The sequence below is a fragment of the Taudactylus pleione genome, unplaced genomic scaffold (assembly GCF_031769625.1).
Source record: "Taudactylus pleione unplaced genomic scaffold, aTauple2 ptg000039l, whole genome shotgun sequence".
NCBI classification, from domain to species: Eukaryota; Metazoa; Chordata; class Amphibia; order Anura; family Myobatrachidae; genus Taudactylus; species Taudactylus pleione.
In genome coordinates, this window is record NW_028284441.1 from 287,819 (window position 1) to 307,500 (window position 19,682).

Genomic DNA, 19,682 nt, shown 5'->3' on the forward strand with positions numbered 1-19,682 from the left:
ACCTCTCGATACCCATTTGCACTTGGTGAGTGTAACAAATGGGAAGTTCCCCCAACGATAGATGCTCATGTCACAAGGTTGATTAGGAGCGCTACGTTACTAATTCCTGCAGCATCCTCTTTAAAAGCGGTTACAGATAGAAAACTTGACAATTATTTAAAATCATTGTTTTGTTATCTGGAGCTATTATCAGACCAGTCATGGCTGTAGCCTGGGTAGCTAAAGCTATGGAAGAATGGACGACAGCTCTGGAAGGTACTATGCCTGATACTACCAGGGAAACGGTCATTGACTCAGGTATTTTGGCTTCTAAGGTCTCGACAACTTCGGTTGCAGCTCAAAGATTCCTTTGGCTAAAAACCTGGAAGGCGGATGCAGGGTCCAAGAAGACTATTGAATCTTTGCCTTTTGATGGGAAGGTACTGTTTGGACCAGAGCTGGATGACATAATGACTTCTCTGGCAACACCGAAGTCGGCTGAATTACCATCTAAGACTACCCTTAAATTAGGCAGAGTAGGGCATAAGGTTCGTCTTCCTCTAACGGAGTCATGCCCGCAAGACACGTCAGCCCAAGAGATCTTGGTCAAACAAATGTGCTGCCTCCAAGTCCGATATTAAGTCTACTGTCTGATGGGGCCGGCCTCCCCTTGGGGGGTCTCGGGGTTGGAGGCCGACTTTTACAGTTCTCCCAGGCCTGGTATCAGACAACTACGGATTCCTGGGTTCGAGAGCTAGTCTCTCATGGTTATGCCATCACATTCCCTGTGGCATCCACCTAAGCTGTTTCTGGGTACAACCCTGTATTCAGACGCGGTCAGGGCTTCGGCCTACCGGGAGTCTATTGGGGCCCTCTTGAGGTCAGGAGTCATAATCCCTGTTCCTATGAAGCAACAGGGAAGGGGTTGTTCCATTTGTTTTTTTAATCAAAAAATGAAATTTGGTCGCATCGCCCTCTCCTGAATCTGAAGGCTCTCAACAGATTCATCCATGTGCCAAAATTCCATACGGAAACCCTTCGGTCAATTATGCTGGTGATGGAGCCTGGAGATTTCATGGTCTCCCTGGATATACAGGATGCATATCTGTATGTTCCAATTGCACGATCCCACCAAAGATTTCTGATCTTGGCGATTTACGAATTTCAGGCTCTATCCTTCGGTCTGGCCACAGCCCCTCGGATATTTACCAAGATAATGGCAGTCATGACTACTCTTCTCAGACGACAAGGAGTCGGGATACTGACCTATTCGGACGACCTCCTGATATTAGCACAATCTAAGGAGATGTTACAATGTCATCTGCAAATGACCATTGTTTGTTTTACAAGAGCATGGCTGGATAATCAATTGGAAAAAGTCTTCTCTTTCTCCAACTCAGAAGATGGTGCACTTGGGGGCACTGCTGGATTCTCTGGGACAGAGGATTCTTCTTCCAGAAGACAAGATTGTGGCACAACAGTCTCGTGTGTGCAGTCTTCTCTGCAAGCAAAGCGTGTCAGTACACTTGGCAATGCAGGTGCTGGGCTCCATGGTATCCACATTCGACATGGTGGCTTATGCCCAGTTCCACTGCAGGTCCCTGCAGAAATGGATTCTGGCTCAGTGGGATGGTCAGTATCATCGGAAAAAGTCTCAGATCTGCATCTTGCCAGCGGTTCGGCTCTCCCTCGCTTGGTGGCTGGAAACGACTCATTTAAACAAGGGTCGTCCGTTAGGGGTCCCGGATTGGGTGGTACTCACCACGGATGCAAGCCTGCGAGGATGGGGAGCAGTGACAGGCCATCACACCTTTCAGGGAAGCTGGACGGTACAGGAAAGTCTCCTTCCAATAAATATCTTGGAGCTTTGTGTGCAGTGCTCATACTTGTTTAGTCCAACAACGCGACAGCAGTGTCCTACATCAACCATCAGGGAGGCACGCTAAGTCTGGCAGCCATGAAGGAAGTGGCAGAAATTCTGCTGTGGGCAGAATGCCATCTTCCGGCAATCTGCAATATTCATCCCTGGTGTTCTCAACTGGGAAGCTGACATACACGCCAGAGAATGGGCTCTTTATCCGAATGTCTTTCAACTCCTGGTGGACAAGTGGGGATTACTGGATGTGGACCTCATGGCGTCACATCACAATCAGTGTCCCCAGGTACGGATCCAGAACAAGGGACCTCTCAGCCGCCGCCTTGGACGCTCTGGCGGTGGGACTTCAGGTTGGCATGCCTGTTTCCTCCAATCGTCCTCCTCCCAAGAGTCTTCAGAAAATTTCAAGCAGGAAGGCGGCAGGATACTACTAATAGCCCCTGTCTGGCCCAGGAGGCACTTTTTCTCCAACCTGACATAAACAGTCCACTTCCACTGCCTCTACGGCCAGACCTGCTAGTGCAGGGTCGTTGCCTATATTGGGATTTGCCTCGGCTGGCTTTGACGGCATGGCTATAGAGTCTGCCGTCTTGAAGGCCAAAGGTTTTTCGGCCTCTGTGAATCAGATGCTGGGGGCAAGCATTAATTTTTTCCTTTGGTGTTCACAGAAAACATAACCCTAACATTTTCAAGGTCTCAAGGATACTTTTTTTTTTTTTTTTCCTTCAGACATGATTAGACTTGGGTCTTCGCCTGGCTACCTTGAGAGTTCAGGTTTCTGCATTGTCAGTTTTGGTCCAATACAGAATTGCCCCTCTGCCAGATGTCAGAACATTCCTTCAGGGGGTTCTCCGGCTGCAACCTCCATTTGTCCCTCCGGTGGCACTGTGGGATTTGACATTGGTTCTCAGGGCATTGCAGACTGCTCCCTTTTTGGATACGGTGGACATAAGATGGTTGACAGCAAAGAAGTTTTTTCTCCTCGCTATCGCATCGGCTCATAGAATTTCTGACTTAGCAGCTCTGTCATGTCGCTCTCCATATTTGATTTTTCATTAAGATAGAGCTGTCTTCCAAACTAAGGCGGGTTACCTTCCAAAGGTGGTTTCCCGTTTCCATATAAATGAGGAGATTGTAGTTCCGGCCTTTCAGTCTTCAGACCTGTCTACAGGTGAAGCTTCCCTGGATGTAGTTCGAGCCCTTCGTATTTATGTGAATCGTACCAACTCCATCAGGAAGTCAGATTCGCTCTTTGTGTTTATATAAATTTTACAAGCGAGGCTGGCCAGCAAACGGACTTTGGGTCGCTGGCTACGCACGACTATTTCTCAGGTCTATACACAGGCTGGTCTACCTGTCCCAAACAAGGTGACAGCACATTCTACTCGTTCTGTGGGACCACGTGGGCAGTTAGACATGGCGCCTCGGCTGAACAGCTGTGTAAGGCAGCCACTTGGTCCTTCCGTCAATACTTTTATCAAATTCTATGCATTTGATCCTTTTGCCTCCCAGGATGCTTCCTTTGGGCAGCGGATTCTCCTCTGCCCAGGAGCGTCCCCACCCTTAAAGGAACTGCTTTACGACGTCCCCAAGGAACATCCTGTGTACCCTATGGACCCTGAAGAAGAAAATTAGTTATGATATAACATACCTCAGTTAACTTTTTCTTCGATGTCCATAGAGTCCACAGGGCACCCACACTGACTGTTTTGGGATCTGTTCTTTTGTTTTTTCGTATCACTGATTCCCTCTTCGTATGTTGTGTTTCTTGTGTGCGATATACTTCCTTCTCCATTTTCCGTCTCTTGCCGTTAGGCTTGTTTACAAACTGAATGCCTGAGGGCGGGGTTTATAGGGAGGAGAACCAGTGCAGGCTGGGAGCTTCAAAGCTGTAAGCTATTTGGTGTAATGGATTGTTCCAACTACATACCCCCAAGGTAGAACCCGTGGACCCTATGGACCTCGAAGGAAGAGTTAACTGAGGTATGTTATACCATAACTCTAATTTTACCCATAATAAGTGCTATCAAGAGTACTATTTTTAAATATGGCTGTATATTTCAGCTTTTAATATATTTTATTTGGCCTATTGAAACCGAGGTAGACAGATTTGAATATATTGTGGGTTGGTTATCCAAAATAACTGTACTGAGACACCAATCTGCCAGGTCACTTGTTTAGTCTGTTACGTAAACGGATGTATCCCAACGATGTTGTCCTATTCTGTTTAAAGAATTTTTTTGTAAATGATTTCAATTAGGAATATGATTCTGTGCTGGTTCTAAGCTTATACTAGATGCTTTTCCCATTTCTTATAATGCATTTATCATTGGATCAGAGATCCCTCCTTTTCCTTATTGAGCATACAGCACGCCTCTGTATGTGGATATGTCAGCCCCTCTTACTACTGCTTAAGCGTGCAGCCTTTGCACACTAAGATTGTGTGCAGGCACAAGGAACCAGCAACATGGACTAAGGATAGAGATGTAAAATGAGGGTTTCGCTGTTATTTATCCTATATAAATAAAGTAGGCAAACATGAGCAGCTGTCTGTGTATAATATATGGGTTAATGTACCCCATACTGAAAATAATAATGATGCTATATGTCACAGGAGTACTGTGCCCATTTCGAGTCAGCAAGCTAAGTGCTTGGTCATTGAGTTGACCAAAGAATATTATTAGATCCTACTGTAAAATATGGATAGTAATACACACATTTTCCCTACTAAGCACTGCAATAATGACATCCAAATGTCTGCTTTCTGCAGATGATATTTATCGGAGTTTACGTAGGTGCACACAGATGTCCTCATACATCTAGCCTCAATATACTATGCAGCACAACTTGCCTGGTGTGAGTGAACCTCCAGGTCCCGTGCCACTCTGCTAGTGTCGGGTGTTGTGTTTTTTTTTTTTTTTTTGCTGACAATGTGTCTAAAGCCAGGTACACACTAGACGAAATGTTGTACGATCCCACGGATCAGGCAGAAAATATTGGGCACATCGTCTAGTGTGTACCCACTATGCGTGCTCCCGCGGGATCGTTCCATTGTCCTGCATGCATGGAGGCAAGGTCAATGGTGCCGGCGAATGATATATCGGGCGGTCGTTTACCTGGTCATGCCTTGTGTGCAGTCTGCCTGTAATATCGTTCATCAGGACCATTGGACTTGCATTGGTGGGTCATTAAGTGTTTACCCAGCCTTAGTCACAATGCGATGTGACTATGATGCATCAGCATGTTCTGCTGAATAATTTGATGTGACACGTGTCACATATCTGTGTGCACCTGAGTCTGTATATGAACCACAACGAAACGTGAAATTAAAAAAAGCTGTGGCCGCTACAGTAGCACTTTGTATACAGATTAATTGGCACAGTCTTCTGCGACTTAGCGTCTTACTTTGCCGAAGAGGAATCTAAGCGCTAGCAGACTCTCACAGGGCCTGGCCTGCCAATAGGGGCTTTTTAGTGCGACTGCAGCAAAGATGTGTAAGGACACATCTGTAAGCATTACTTGTGTATTACAGTGAGCTTACATCACACACTGTCAGTGCCTGATTCCAGAAATCAGTGCAGGCCATAATTCTGCCACTATGCGTTTTTCTTGGGCTGCCAAAGTATTTAAATTTCAGTTTCTTTTATTCAATTTATTTTAATTCTAACATGTCTGCTCTCTTACTGCAAGTCCAATAAGAAAAAAAAAATACTTTTAGTAGGCTTGTCTAGCCTTTTCTTTCGTTGTCTAGCCTCGACTGCTCTGTGATTTGACACTGTCTCCTCTTGTTTCTACTGTCCGATTTTAGACGGAGGTCTTCCTCTTCATCTTCCACTTCTTCTTCCTCTACCTCATCGAGCTCCAGAACATCCTCCAGGTCTAGATCCAGTTCAAGGTCTAGACGAGAGAGCTACAGGCGTAGATCTGGTTCCCGTTCACGGTCCCGAAGATATTCTCGCAGCCCTGTAAGACGTTACTCTGGTGGAGGGACAAGAGACAACAGGAAGTATTCCAGGTCGAGGTCGTCAGACCGCGATCATGATCGATATTACGGTGGCAGACGTCGGTCTCGGTGAGTTGCAGTTAAGCCACAGGGATCCGACACTTACCGTGTAACCTAGTATTTGTTTTTTTTGGTTTTGTTTTTTGCACTTTTATCGGGAAGTGCTTGGATTTATTTTGTGTGTTTTTTTTCCTGTAGAAGCCGCTCACGGTCACCTGACAGATATAGTCATGGTGGAAGGAGCAGTGGGCGCCCACAAGGCAGTAGCCAAAGCAGCCTTTCCAGGAGTCCTTCTCCAAATCGAGACAGAGGGGCAGGAAGGACAGTATCCCCAGCACTGGGAGAACGATTGAAAAGGTGAAAACAGTACTGCTACTTATACCAGCTAACATCTCTAAGGCCATACTGTTCAGGGGCAACACAGGAATCTTTTTTCTCTAGTAACTTGGATTGTATCAACCACCAATTTTTACAGTTAATAGAAGAAAAGGCTGCCTGACATAGAGGCAGGATCATGTTCAAGGACATATTGCTCAAATGTAGCTTTCATCCCCAAGTACGACGCAAAAGTTACAATGGATGCATTCAATTTTGTACAGGGTGATGAATGAGGGGAGAACAGGTTGACATGAATGAATGGATTTTGGTGTTACAAAAGATTATTTGCAGGAAAGTTAGATGTATTAGAGCGGAAATGTGATAACAAACTTTGAAATGTGTTGGGTGTCTTATATATATCTCTCTCGCTTCCCTAGGCCTGAACTTGCTGTTTGCAGAGAAAGTGGATCAGCCAAAGTCAGTAAGAATTTTACCGCCTTGTTGATTCACACGGGATGCGGTGTTGTGATTAGCGAGCAGGGCGTGTATTATACAGGCCGTAGAGCACATCCACATCTATAATGTGCAGCGTGTTTGCCATAGGCATTCTGCTTATACATAATTCATTCACAAGTGTGCTAGTACTTTGCATGGTTTTAATCAACAGTAGTTCCTAAAGTCAAATGTATAACATGTTACCATATAACGGATAATAAACAAAAGTATATATTAGCAATGTAATCAGTGTTCCGCATTTGTGTATCACCCAGTGGTAATGGTCTTAATAGTACATACAGTACGTGTTTGTATAAGATTTGTTAACCATTCCCCTTCCAGTCTTTATTTTAAATACTGGTAACACAACATATTTTGTGTTTTTTTGTTTTTTTTAACCAGCTGTTTTCCCTTTGCAGATAATCTCCATTGTAACTCATGCCTACACCCTCCCTGGTAGTAATGTTGCCACCTCCTACTCATGCCTCAAATGTCTTAATTATTTCTAGACTAAGTTAACTCCACAAGAGAAGCTGAAACTCCGCATGCAGAAAGCCTTAAACAAGCAGTGTGAGTAGTTTGGGGGAAAATGCAAAGATCTTATTTTGTTGTAACTATTCTGTAATAATAAACCACTTCTGTGGGCATATTGTGCAGCATGGTGACGCATAATCGTTTGGAACTTCTGGTTAGAGTGGTATTGTGACTGTGCTCAGTTTGTGGAGTTCTGGCACGAAGGCCATTGATGTCCTGCGGCGTGGCATTCTGTAAAACGCATTTCGCCTAGTTTCTCTGCTGTCAGAGGGAGAAGGTGAATGGATCACTGTTAATAAAATAATTCAATAGAGCTGCTGTTTATAGCGCTCTGCTTTTGTAGAATTGGCTACAGACTCACATTTGCACATTGCATTCAAATGGTTGTCATTAATTTCCATCTCAACATTTATTTATTGGAGTGGTTGCACTGTAATGTGTAAGTATTTTAATAGGATCATGATCTTTTCTGCTTTCTTCATTTGTCACTTCACGGTCATTGCAAGCTAAATATTTTCCTTATAAAAACTTAAGTGTCTCTACTTAATGAAACGTCTCATACAGCCAATTGGTCATCGCACTGTGTCTCGGAATCTGCTGAAGTGTTGATTGTGTGGCTATGTCCATCTTCAGGCCTCCCTACTCACAAAATCTTTATGGAGTTTGGTGGAATCATTTGAGAGAATTCAAAAACGTCCTGCAGTGGTCTAGTCCTGAGAACTCAGATTCCTAACTTTCCTCTATGGAGGAAAGTGAATGAGATTTGCACCTGAAAGATTCATTGTACTTGAGCGAGGGCTCTAAGAAAACATTGGGGGGTATTCAATTAGGCTGCGAATAGTCAGAATCGGCGATAATTTATTGCCGATGACGTCATTTTCGCCTATTTCAATTATCCCCGTATTCAATTTCAACAACTTTTTTTCGCAGATTCGAAAAGTTTTTGAAAAAAAAACAGGGATAACTTTTTTCACCATGTTTTACATGGCGAAAAAAAGTGCAGAATTGGGGTTTAGGGGTGCAGGTTTAAAAAATATAGCCTGGACACTGGGAATGTCATTTAAAAAGAAACTGTCAAAAAAAGTAAAAAAAAAAAATTGGGACATCCCAAAAAAATGAATTAAAAATTTTGGGTGAAAAAAAAAAAAAGGGAACAGTGTTTAGAAATAGCGCGATAGGTTCTGGGGTATTCTGCAAGTATGCAGCAGGTGTTTTCTAGAATAGGCTATTAGCGGCAGGTGCATTTTTGCAGAATTTTATAAAAATGAGTTTAGGGACTTAAAAATATGCTAGTACCCATTTTCATGTACCCCAAATTTGATGGACCCACTTTTTAAAATGAAAAAAAAAAAAACCTAAGTGCTCTTCTGCATCATTTCTTTAATGTCGGGGGGAAAAAAAACACCTGCCGCAGCTATTTAAAAATGCGGAACACATTCTGCAGGGCTAAGCGGGTGTACCCACAGTGATCCCCCATGTCTGGACATCATTAGGGGGGTCCCAGGATTAATTCCCGAAAATCCCCCTATTTTTCCCGATACTTACCTTTCCGCAGGTTCCTGTTTTCGTCGGCCCAAATTGAATACAGGGATCAAGCGGGCACGCTCCCGATACTTTATCCCAAGAAAAGCTCCGATGTGGAGCGAAAAGTCCAGCATGGACTTTTCGCTCCCTAATTGAATACGGGCCATTGAGTCGAAGATCCGTACAAAGGTGGATGTAGTCATAGCTCACCTGTCAAAGACCACAAAGATTCAGATCCTAAATGCAGCAACTTTTAAATAGTCTTTTCAGCCTGGATTAATAAAGCGGTGGAAAAGTAATTGGATTGCATTCTAGACAGCTAAGGTTGGAATTGTTGACAACATCCAGGAGGCATTATTATATTTGGCCAATACTGCTCTTGATACAGTGTAGTGCAGCAATGAGGTAAATAGACATGTTCTACTAAGCAACAACCGCTAAACAGTCAGCCTGACATGCTACCTGCACACCTAGGAGTACCACTGCTTTCTCTTCTGAAACCAGTGGTACAGTTCCAATTCAGTTGCCTTGATAATAAAAATCCCCACACAGTCTGTTTTCCACCACTAGTCTTCCAGCAAACAAAAAGACTTGCTCTGAAGGAGGCCATTCAGTTTTTAGTCTCCTCAGTCATGGTCATTCTTCTGCCCGAAGAGCAAAGAGGGCTGGAGTTTTCATTCCATTCTCTTCTTTGGGCGTATACCAAACAAAACTTTTCTTACAATTTTAAACTTGATATCTCTAAATACCACTTGGCTTTGGGTGGAGAAGTTCAAGATGGAGCCTCTGCGATTGGTAGGGTCAAGCATTGAAATATTTGTTTATCCTGTCTATATACGACTGTATGCTTAAATGTTGCCGGACGGGGTTGCCCACATTGCTATTGTGATGTTCCCACTGGATCACATGAATTCCCAACAGTGATTCTGGAGCCAAGTCTCATACGGAGACCACAACAAGAATAAAGCTGATGAATATCCCAATATCCCTGGGTGAAAGTGAATCCCTACGAGACCAGAAGTGTTTAGAAGGTGCAGAGGTTGGTGGATGCAACTTGGTCTGTGCCAACGTGGGGATCAGTTGGTCTGGTTAGACTGGACTCGGGGTGGCAAGGATTGGCCACAAAAAATTAGAGCAGCATGGATTTGGCGCCAAGTGGATCAAGAAGCCATCACGGACTTTGCCTGCATCTGTGCAGACTATTGCTAGGTGGATTACTTCTATAATTTGACAGTCCTAATTTGGAGTGGGAAAACCTGTTGGAGAACATGTAGGAGAACATGAGTTTTTTGTACTTTTTTTCTCTAAATCCATTGGGTGACTCTGGACAACCCTACCCCCATTTGCTCTTGTTATCCCCTTGTTGCTTTTCTCTCCTTATTCTGTGGGGCTTGGTCAGTAAAATGGTTGGTTCTCAGTAGATTAGTGGATACAGAGGGGGGCTTCAGACATTGGGGTAGATGTATCATCAGTAGATAATTGTCAAATATTCATTTTGTCCCTTATATTTATCAGAAACCTGGATAAAGCCGTTATCCTAAAGAGAAAAAAAATTACAGCTTCGGCAAACGAGTTGCGGAAGCTCTTATTAAAAACCAATAAGCTGATTTTGGTGGCTTATTTTTTTTCACATCAGCGGAAATACCTGCCGGTTTGTGCAGTGAGCTCAGGAGCCGATGTTCCCGAACCCACTAGTTAGGCAGTTTCGGTCTGCACATGAGATCGTGCACATGCACTTTGGGACTGGTCAGGGAACTTATCACTAGGCTGATGCACTATGGGACTTCGCCTTCTGCTTCACCTTGATAAGAGGCAAAGGAGGAGCAGCTTTTAGCAGCACAAAATGTGCAATAATAAGACTTTGTCAGATTCTTGGAAGTGCTGAAGTCCTGGCTGAGCCTCTGTTAATGTTTGTGGTGCCGCCAAGTGTTCATAGCACAGAGAAAGCATTACATTGAAAACACAGCCACTTTAATATGAAAAGTACAAAAAGAACTGTGTAAAGGGATAGGCCAGTGGCTCTCAAACTCTGTCCACAGGACCCCACACAGGTCACGTTTTCCAGGTCACCCAGCAGGTGCACAAGTGTAGGCATTTACTCACTGACACATTTTAAACGATCCACAGGTGGTTATAATTTCACTTTTGATTCTGTGAAGAGACCAGGAAAACATGCCCTGTGTGGGGTCCTGTGGACCGAGTCTGAGAACCTGTGGGATAGACTAAACGGTGAAATAAGACAAGTTTGTCATTGAGTGAACTGGTTTTATTTTCACTCACAAAGTGCCCTGGTGTGGGCAGAGGGAGGATCATTGACCATGAGTGGGACCTGATTGGCGACATGGATACTCCAAGAGAAAAGAGGGATTTGGGCCCTGCATGCGAGTGTCTATGGGTCTCAGTATGTTTAAGGTTCCAGTGTCGCCAATTTATTTAGAGAAAAAGATTGTGTAAGTACAAAAATCCCGGTATGTCAATCATGGTGCTTTTTCCTGTCGGTATTTTAGATTTGTATTTATTTTAAAGCGGCATAAGAGTGTAATACTTCTGCTTCTATGCCAATGTGCACATTCTTTTAAGTAACCAAAAAAAGCTCTGTACATACTGCAAGTTGGTAGATTTGTATGCAGATTGTGGCCAGCAATGTCACAAGTTTTCATAAGAAATGCTGTGCTTTGCAGTTAGAGCTTTTTGGCCTCTATATGTCTTGCATTTCATTAAATGTCAGCACTGATTAGCCAGGAAGTAATATTGAAGATGAGGTATGTTGCCATATTTCTGTGAAAGTCTATTGCATATATAACCACTCATTGGACCTTCAGTAAGTGGACATTATGTTCTGCCTGTGGATCCGTTAGCATGTAGAAGTTGAAGTGAATCTCTCAGCAGCCACCCTTCTCTTTCTGAGCTACAATCCATCAGGCTTCATTTGTGGGAAACAAAGTGGCAAATAAGCAATCTGTTGGCTATTGGAAAGTGCAGGTGTGTAAAGCTGGGTACACACCTTTTTGCAATTACTCTTTCAATGTGATGTTTCGATCGACCTCACTCTCGATCGGAAGTCCCAACCACAGTGCTGATACGCGTGTACGCACCTATATACAATCATACTTGCGACCCTTTGGTCCCCAACTGCCTAAATATTGAAAGAAAATGATTGTACCACCATACACACTCCTCATTTACATTACATACTGCATATAGGTCCTGAAGGAAGGTATATGGTACAGGGTTAGTGTTCACTCTAGGTCCGCCAGCAGGCAGGGCGCCGGACCTAGAGCTAGGGCACTTCTGCGAGACGAAGGGGGAGTGGCCAAAGATAAGTGTGTGTGTCTTTATTACGTGTCCCCTTTTCGTCCCTCCTGGGGGCGTGCCCGGCACTTACGGACCTGCCAGGCAGCCCCCAGGCGCTGCGGTCACAGTGAATGGCGGCTGGGTGCATGCGCCTGGCATCCATTCAGTAGAGGAAAGTTTTTAGTAAGTGAACACTAATATTATTATACAGTGTCACTTGTAGGCCAAACACAGTGGTGGCAAACTAAAAAAGGCTGAATATTTACATGATCCAGGAGGAGAGTTTACACGAGAGCACGTAGCACGCCACCTGACCTGGTATAATGCTGCATGGCCGCAGAGGCGGCGTTATTGTAGAATTGTAAGGACGGGGGAAGGTGCGCGCTCACTGCATCCTTCAATTCGACCAGTTTTCTTCCGACATAACATGATTGAAGGTGCGTATGCACTTTTGATATCGAAATAACGGCCCGACGCTAGTATAGGTGTATACCCAGCTTAAGGAACAGATAAGTCATTGAAATCACTGAGTGACTGGGGGGTTTCAGATGCTGCGAGGTTTTCTTTGTCCTGACCATATTCATGGTGGAGTTTCCGTTGTTTGCAGACAAGGCAGATAAGAAGGCGGCTCAGGAGAAGATCATACAGCAGGAGCATGAACGCCAGGTACCTCTCCAGCAGGCACATCACATTGCCTTGTCCATCTTACTATGCTTACGTCTGATACTAAGCCACATACAGTAATATGAAACCCCGATTTCTATCGTTCTACAGGAGCGTGAGGATGAACTGCGAGCCATGGCCAGGAAAATCCGCATGAAGTGAGTGACAGCCACTCACACTGTATAGAACCAGTTTATAGTTAGACCTGATTCTGTCTGGCTTTGGAATATGATCGTCTGTGGCATCATTGCTGACAGTGTACAGGAGTTTAGTGGTGCGGCTGAGGCTGGGCTGTTAGGTACACACTTGCCTGTATGGACACTAGAGGAAAATATATTTGAAAACCTTTTGGTAATGATCAATCCGCTTGCTCCGATTTTACTTTAAAGCAGTGTAAGTAAAACAAGTCCAATCTCCTCCTTTCTCCAGAGAGCGCGAGCGCCGTGAGAGAGAGCGTGATGAGTGGGAGAGGCACTACACCAGGAGCCGATCGCCATCACCGAGACACAGTGAGTGTGGACTGTTAGGATTGGGCAAACTAGTCCCTGAGTTGTTCTGTTAAAGCATTTGGGGGGTCTATGTACTAAGCAGTGTTAGGAGACAGAGTGAAAAGTGATAAGGTGCCAGCCAATCAGCTACCAACTGTCATTTATCAAACACAGCCTGTGAGATGACAGTTGGGAGCTGATTGGCTGTCACCTTATCACTTTCTTATCACTTTTCACTCTCTCCTAACACTACTTAGTAAATAGACCCCTTAGTTCTATGCTTTGCTTATTAATACAACTTGAGAAACTGCTGTTAAGCTTGATACTGAATAAGGCAAACATTGTCCCCTGCTTTAACCGTAATGTGCAGCACACAAATTTGCATTTGTAGGTGGCTTGTTTAATGTGTGTTCTTTAATTACCTTAAAACCCTATTGCAATCATTCTCTCCTTCATGCAGGTCGAGAGTACAGCTCTTCCAAAAGGTAAGAGATGCTAATTGAGTTGGGGCAGAGCAATGGGGATCTTAATTATTCATGAGTTATTTGACTGTTCTATCGTGTGGGCTGCACAGTCGGCGTAGTTGTTAGTATTGCTGCCTCACAGCTGAGGTCATGAGCTCAATTCCTGGCCAATGCCCTATCTGTTTTTAGCGTGTATGTTCTCTCCATGTTTGGGCTCCAGTTTTCATCCACAAACATAATGGTAGATTAATTGGCTGCAGACTAAAGCAAAAAATAGACCGTACTGTGCGTGTGACCATGTGATAGGGAGTATTAATTGTAAGCTCCACTGGAACAGGGACTAATGTGAATGTCTGAAACATTATATGGGGATGATTGAATTAACTCACTCTCGCATGCAAGGGGGAGTCAAGTTGCTTTTAAAGTGTAGAAACGCCGGCAATGGGCGGGGGGGACTGTTATTGAATCAAGCCACACTATGTAAAGCCCTGTGGATTATGTTGTGTTAAATGTCAATAAATATTCTAATTGAGAACCTTTGCCTGATATGCCGAAGTAGGACCGGCTTCTGGTGTATTTTTGTACAAGTGAGATGTATAACGGCTCAGATTGATTACTTGTGTGTGTGTATATGTGTATATATTAGGGATGTGCAGGCTCGGATAGGTTCGAGTTTGCACGTGGAGTTCGGATTTTTCCCTCCAAAAAAACGGAACTCAGAACGAGGCAAAACGTCATCTTACATGGACGAACATCATCATTCCTGGACAAAAGACCAGGAATGATGATGTTCGTCCATGTAAGATGACGTTTTGCCTCGTTCTGAGTTCCGTTTTTTTGGAGGGAAAAATCCGAACTCCACGTGCAAACTCGAACCTATCCGAGCCTGCACATCCCTAGTATACATACATACATACATACATACATACATACATACATACATACATACATAGTCAATAGTTTGGACACACATTCTCATTCAATGGTTTTTGTTTATTTAAATTATTTTCAACATAGTAGATTAATACTGAAGACATCAAAACTATGAAAAAACATATGGAATTATGTTGTAAACAAAAAAGTGTTAAACAAATCAATGTTTTATATTTTAGATTCCTCAAAGTATCCCCCTTTTTGCTGGATGACAGCCTTGCACTCTCTTGGCATTCTCTCACAGCTTCATGAGGTAGTCTCCTGGAATGGTTTCCCAACAGTCTTGATGGAGTTCCCAGAGGTGCTGAGCACTTGTTGGCTGCTTTTCCTTCATTCTGAGGTCCAACTCATCCCAAACCAGCTCAATTGGGTTTAGGTCGGGTGATTGTGGAGGCCAGGTCATCTGACGCAGCACTCCATCACTTTCCTTCTTGGTCAAGTAGCCCTTACATAGCCTGGAGGTGTGTTTGGGGGGTCATTGTCTTTTTGAACGACAAATGATGGTCCTGTTAAGTAGCTGTTTCTGAGGCTGGTAAGAGTTACTTATCCTCTGCAGCAGAGGTAACTCTTGGTCTTCCTTTCCTGGGGCGGTCCTCATGAGAGCCAGTTTCATCATAGCGTTTGATGGTTTTTGCAACTGCACTTGAGGATACATTCAAAGTTCTTGAAATCTTCCGTGTCGACTGACCTCCATGTCTTAAAGTAATCATGGACTGTTGTTTCTCTTTACTGATTTGAGTGGTTGGTTCCATAATATGGATTACAGCAGTAGTCAAATATTGGTGTCCACTGTGGACTCACCCTACCTTTGCACAACACAACTGATGGTCTCAAGCACATTAAGAAGGCAAGTAATTCCACAGATTGACTCTTGAAAAGGCACACCATTTAATTCAAAACCATTCCAGGAGACTACCTCATGAAGCTGATTGAGAGAATGCCAAGAGTGTGCAAAGCTGTCATCCAAGCAAAAAGGGGGATACTTTGAGAAATCTAAAATTTAAAACATTGATTTGTTTAACACTTTTTCTGTCTACAACATATTTCCATATGTGTTCTTTCATAGTTTTGGTGTCTTCAGTATTAATCTACTATGTTTAAAATAATTTAAATAAACAAAAACTATTGAATGAGAAGGCGACCAAACTTTTGACTGCTACACTTATATTTTTTTATATATGTATGTGTGTGTGCGTGTGTGTGTGTGTGTATATATATATATATATATATATATATATGTGTGTGTGTATATATACACACACACACACATATTTCTACTTCAGGGTCCATAGGGTATCCACAGGATACCTTGGGGTATAGGTGTGACGTCAGTCATCGGGCACCATAGAGTTAAGCTTTCAGCTTCCCAGGATGCACTAGGGTCCCCCTCCTATACCCCGCCCCCGAGCCAAGGCACCTCAGTTTCGTTTGGTGCCCGGCCGGAGTCGGGTGCACCTGTTGGAGTGGGGGCTAGAAGAGCCCCTGAAGCTTTTTCTTCATGCAGCTGTGGCTGCACATCTGGATGAACAGCATGGACAGTCAGTCCTGACGTCCATGCTGTCTTCCCTACACCCCCGCCGGTACCAGAACGCCGGTACCGATCCGGGGATGCTGGTGAGCATCTGGGGTCACAGCTAGCGGTGACCCCAGATGTTACGGACCATGGCCGGATTCAAGGGGGACAGCAGGTAAGCAGCGGGGTCCCGCGGTGGGTCCTCGCTGTTATATGGTCCAGAGTCCCCAGGCAGGGGGCTCCCTGGGGACTGGCTGCAGCGTGGAGCCAGGTACTGAACCTGCGCTTCCACTACCCCCTGCGACAGCGGACCGCAGCAGAGCGGTAGCGCTGCGGCATCCCGGGGGTTAAATGCATGCCAGGGGAGCACGCCTTCCCTGTCTCACAGCCGGCGCCTCCCCCGCTGCACACAGCTCTCTCTGCACACTGCCGACTGGTCCTGTAGCAGCGCTCCTCCCCCAGGCCAGCCTCCTCTCTGCTCCTCGGCGGCCATCTTTCCAACACATGGTGAACGCTGCTGGAAGCCCTGGACGGAAGCATCGTGGTCTGGGTCCCCACGCATACCTCTCCTCCGATTTGGGTCAGGTCTGTGTATGCTGCGCTGTGTCCTACCAGGCCCTGTGTCTGCGTAGTTGAGTGATCAGCGCTGTTAGTGCAGGAATTGATTTTTCTTTGCATTGTATGTGACTGTGCTAGCACTGCTGCCTGTAACTTTTCTTCTGTCGGCTTATTACTGTCCCTGTCCTTTCTGCTAAGCCCTTGCGGTGCGGTGCTGCAGGGTGGTCTCTCGCCTATTTAATATATAATTGGTGAGAGGGGTCACATACTTGGTGCCATCATGTCTGAAAGTGATTTTCCTCTCCGCCTACAGTGTACTACGTGTAAAGTACCGTTAGCGGAGGGGGAGGGTAGCGCGGAGGGCCTCTGCCGGCAGTGTTTGTCTATGGCGCGGCCTATTACGGTTACAGCACCGGTACAGGAGCCGCCCTGGGCTTGTTTCGCTTAGGCGCTTACAACCTTAGTGGGCCAGTTAGCTCCGCAGCCCACGTTTACGCCGATTGTTTTGTCCCAGCAGTCAGTGGTGTCGTCACCCATGCAGGGTTTCCCACGACAATTGGTGGTACCCCACAGTCTCCCTATTTCCCCGCTCCCGGTTTCTCAGGAGCCAGCGTGGGTTAACTCCCTGACGAGTTCTGTACAGCACTTGTCGGATGTGTTGCAAGGGGAGTCTGTGATGCGGCCACATAAACGGCCGGTGGCGTCTGTCGGCTCCTTATGAGGATGACGAGGGGACGTCTGATGATGGGGAGATTCTGGATCCTTACGATCAGGAACCTCTCCATACTAAGGACGCTGACACTAAGTCCAAGGTATATATTCCTGGACTTATTCGGGCAGTCCGCACAGCCTTGGTGGACGAAGTTCCCCCAGCGGCTAAATCCAAGTATGCCTTTTTTAAAGATGTGAAGGGCGATGCCACAGTCTTTCCTCTTTCGGGTCAGTTAGTGGACCATTTAGAGGAGGCGTGGAAACAGCCTGGCAAAAGATACCAGCCGCAGAGGTGCCTGGCAGTGGCTTATCCGTTCGCGGATAATTATTTTGCAAAGTGGGAATCCCCTCCACAGGTGGATTCTCACGTGACCCGTCTTGTCCGTAGTGCCACATTGCCGATGCCATCCATGTCCCTCCCTTAAGGATGCTACAGACCGCAAGGTGGAGATCTGCCTGAAGTCCGCTTATTCCCTTGCGGGGGGGGCAGCACGGCCGGCTATGGCCATTTGCTGGGCTGCCAGAGCGATGGAGCGCTGGGCGGATTCATTAGAGGCGTCTCTTGATTCCGACTGTCCGGCCGAACAGGCGGAGTTGATTGGTAATCTCCGTGATTCGGCCACTTATATCAACGAGGCGGCCTTAGACATTAGTACTCTGGTGTCTAGAATTTCTTCAGTAGCTGTGGCTGCTCGTCGCACCTTGTGGCTGCGATCCTGGAAGGCGGATGTAGATTCCAAGAAGGGTTTGGAGGTGTTGCCATTTACCGGAGAAGTTCTCTTCGGTCCGGATCTGGACAAGATTGTGGCCACGCTGGCGGCAGCTAAATCGGCTTTTCTCCCGTCGGCCGCTGCTCCTTCTGGTTCTGGACCTTCGTCCTTTCGGTCTTATAGGCACCAGGGCAGGCCCATACCACAGTCTTTTCCTCGACAGGCTGGCCCTAAGAAATCGGCCAAGCCCCGGAAGCAGGCATGGAGTACCAGACGTCCGGCCCCTAAGCCAGATGACAAGCCTGCAGCCTGACGGTCCGGGCCTCCCTTTGGGGGATCCCAAAGTGGGAGGCCGCCTGCTGCAGTTCGCCCAGTGTTGGTCGGTCACTACGACAGACACTTGGGTTCTCGAGGTGGTTTCCCACGGGTACGCCCTCTCTTTCGATTCTTCACCACGGGTCTACCATTAGACCGGAACAAGGCTACGGAGCTGCGGAATGTATTGCACACTATGCTCCAGGCTGGAGTTATAGTGCCTGTTCCATTCTCCCAGAGGGGCCAGGGTTTCTATTCAAATCTGTTTTTTTTTTTTTTGGTACAGAAACCCAATGGGTCGTATCGTCCGATTCTCAACCTCAAAGCTCTCAACAAGTCTTTGCGGGTACCGAAGTTTCGGATGGAGACCCTATGGTCCATCATTCTGGCGCTGGAACCTGGGGACTATATGGTGTCATTTGACATACAGGACGCTTACCTGCATGTCCCTATTCAACTGGCAGAAGTCCACTCTAATCCCGTCTTGGCAGATTCTGCACCTCGGAGCCTTATTGGACTTGCAACAGCAAAGGATCTTCGTGACGGGGGAAAAGAGCTCTGCTTTACAGTCGAGGGTGCGCAGTTGTCTGCACAGCTGCCGGGTGTCTCTACACTCGGCGATGAGGTTACTGGGCTCCATGGTGTCGATGTTCGACATGGTGGAATATGCCCAGTTTCACTCCAGACCTCTGCAGCACCTGATCCTGTCCAAGTGGAACGGGCTGCCTCAGTCTCTAAAATCCCAGACAATTGTGCTCACCCCGGAGGTTCGCCTGTCCCTTGCCTGGTGGTTACAGACGTCCCATATCAGCAAGGGACGTCCGTTCTGGGATCCAAATTGGGTCCTGTTGACAACGGACGCCAGTCTTCGGGGCTGGGGAGCAGTTTTGGGTCCACACTTGTTCCAGGGCACGTGGACGCCGACAGAAGCGGAGCTTCCAATCAATATCTTGGAACTCCGTGCGGTCTTCAATGCTCTCCTGCAGGCACATCGGGTTCTCCAGGGTCGTCCGGTACAGGTCCAGTCGGACAACGCTACCACCGTGGCCTACATAAACAGGCAAGGAGGAACCCGAAGTCGGGCGGCTCTCGTGGAGGTCTCTCGGATCCTGGTATGGGCGGAGCGCAATCTTCCGGCCATATCAGCGGTCTTCATTCCGGGAGTGCTAAATTGGGAGGCGGACTTTCTAAGTCGCCGGGACGTTCATCCGGGGGAATGGTCCCTGCACCCGGACGTTTTTCAACTGCTGGTGGACAGATGGGGTCTTCCAGAGATCGACCTCATGGCGTCCCGGCACAACAAC

General features: G+C 46.1%; 1 protein-coding gene across 6 annotated transcripts in view; it reads left to right on the plus strand.

Moving 5' to 3' along the window:
* The window catches only part of CLASRP (CLK4 associating serine/arginine rich protein), a 54,713-nt gene that overhangs the window by 30,739 nt on the left and 4,292 nt on the right, over window positions 1-19,682 (plus strand). For 3 of the 6 annotated variants that reach the window (XM_088452843.1, XM_088452854.1, XM_088452869.1), the window contains exons 13-20: window positions 5,664-5,927; window positions 6,057-6,215; window positions 6,614-6,653; window positions 7,181-7,241; window positions 12,631-12,689; window positions 12,798-12,844; window positions 13,116-13,195; window positions 13,635-13,659. In XM_088452843.1, the coding sequence (XP_088308969.1) occupies window positions 5,664-5,927; window positions 6,057-6,215; window positions 6,614-6,653; window positions 7,181-7,241; window positions 12,631-12,689; window positions 12,798-12,844; window positions 13,116-13,195; window positions 13,635-13,659 (735 nt within the window). Of the gene's footprint in view, window positions 1-5,663; window positions 5,928-6,056; window positions 6,216-6,613; window positions 6,658-7,180; window positions 7,242-12,630; window positions 12,690-12,797; window positions 12,845-13,115; window positions 13,198-13,634; window positions 13,660-19,682 lie in introns of those variants that run through there. The other 3 variants (XR_015871823.1, XR_015871822.1, XM_088452860.1) reach the window with 3 other exon arrangements.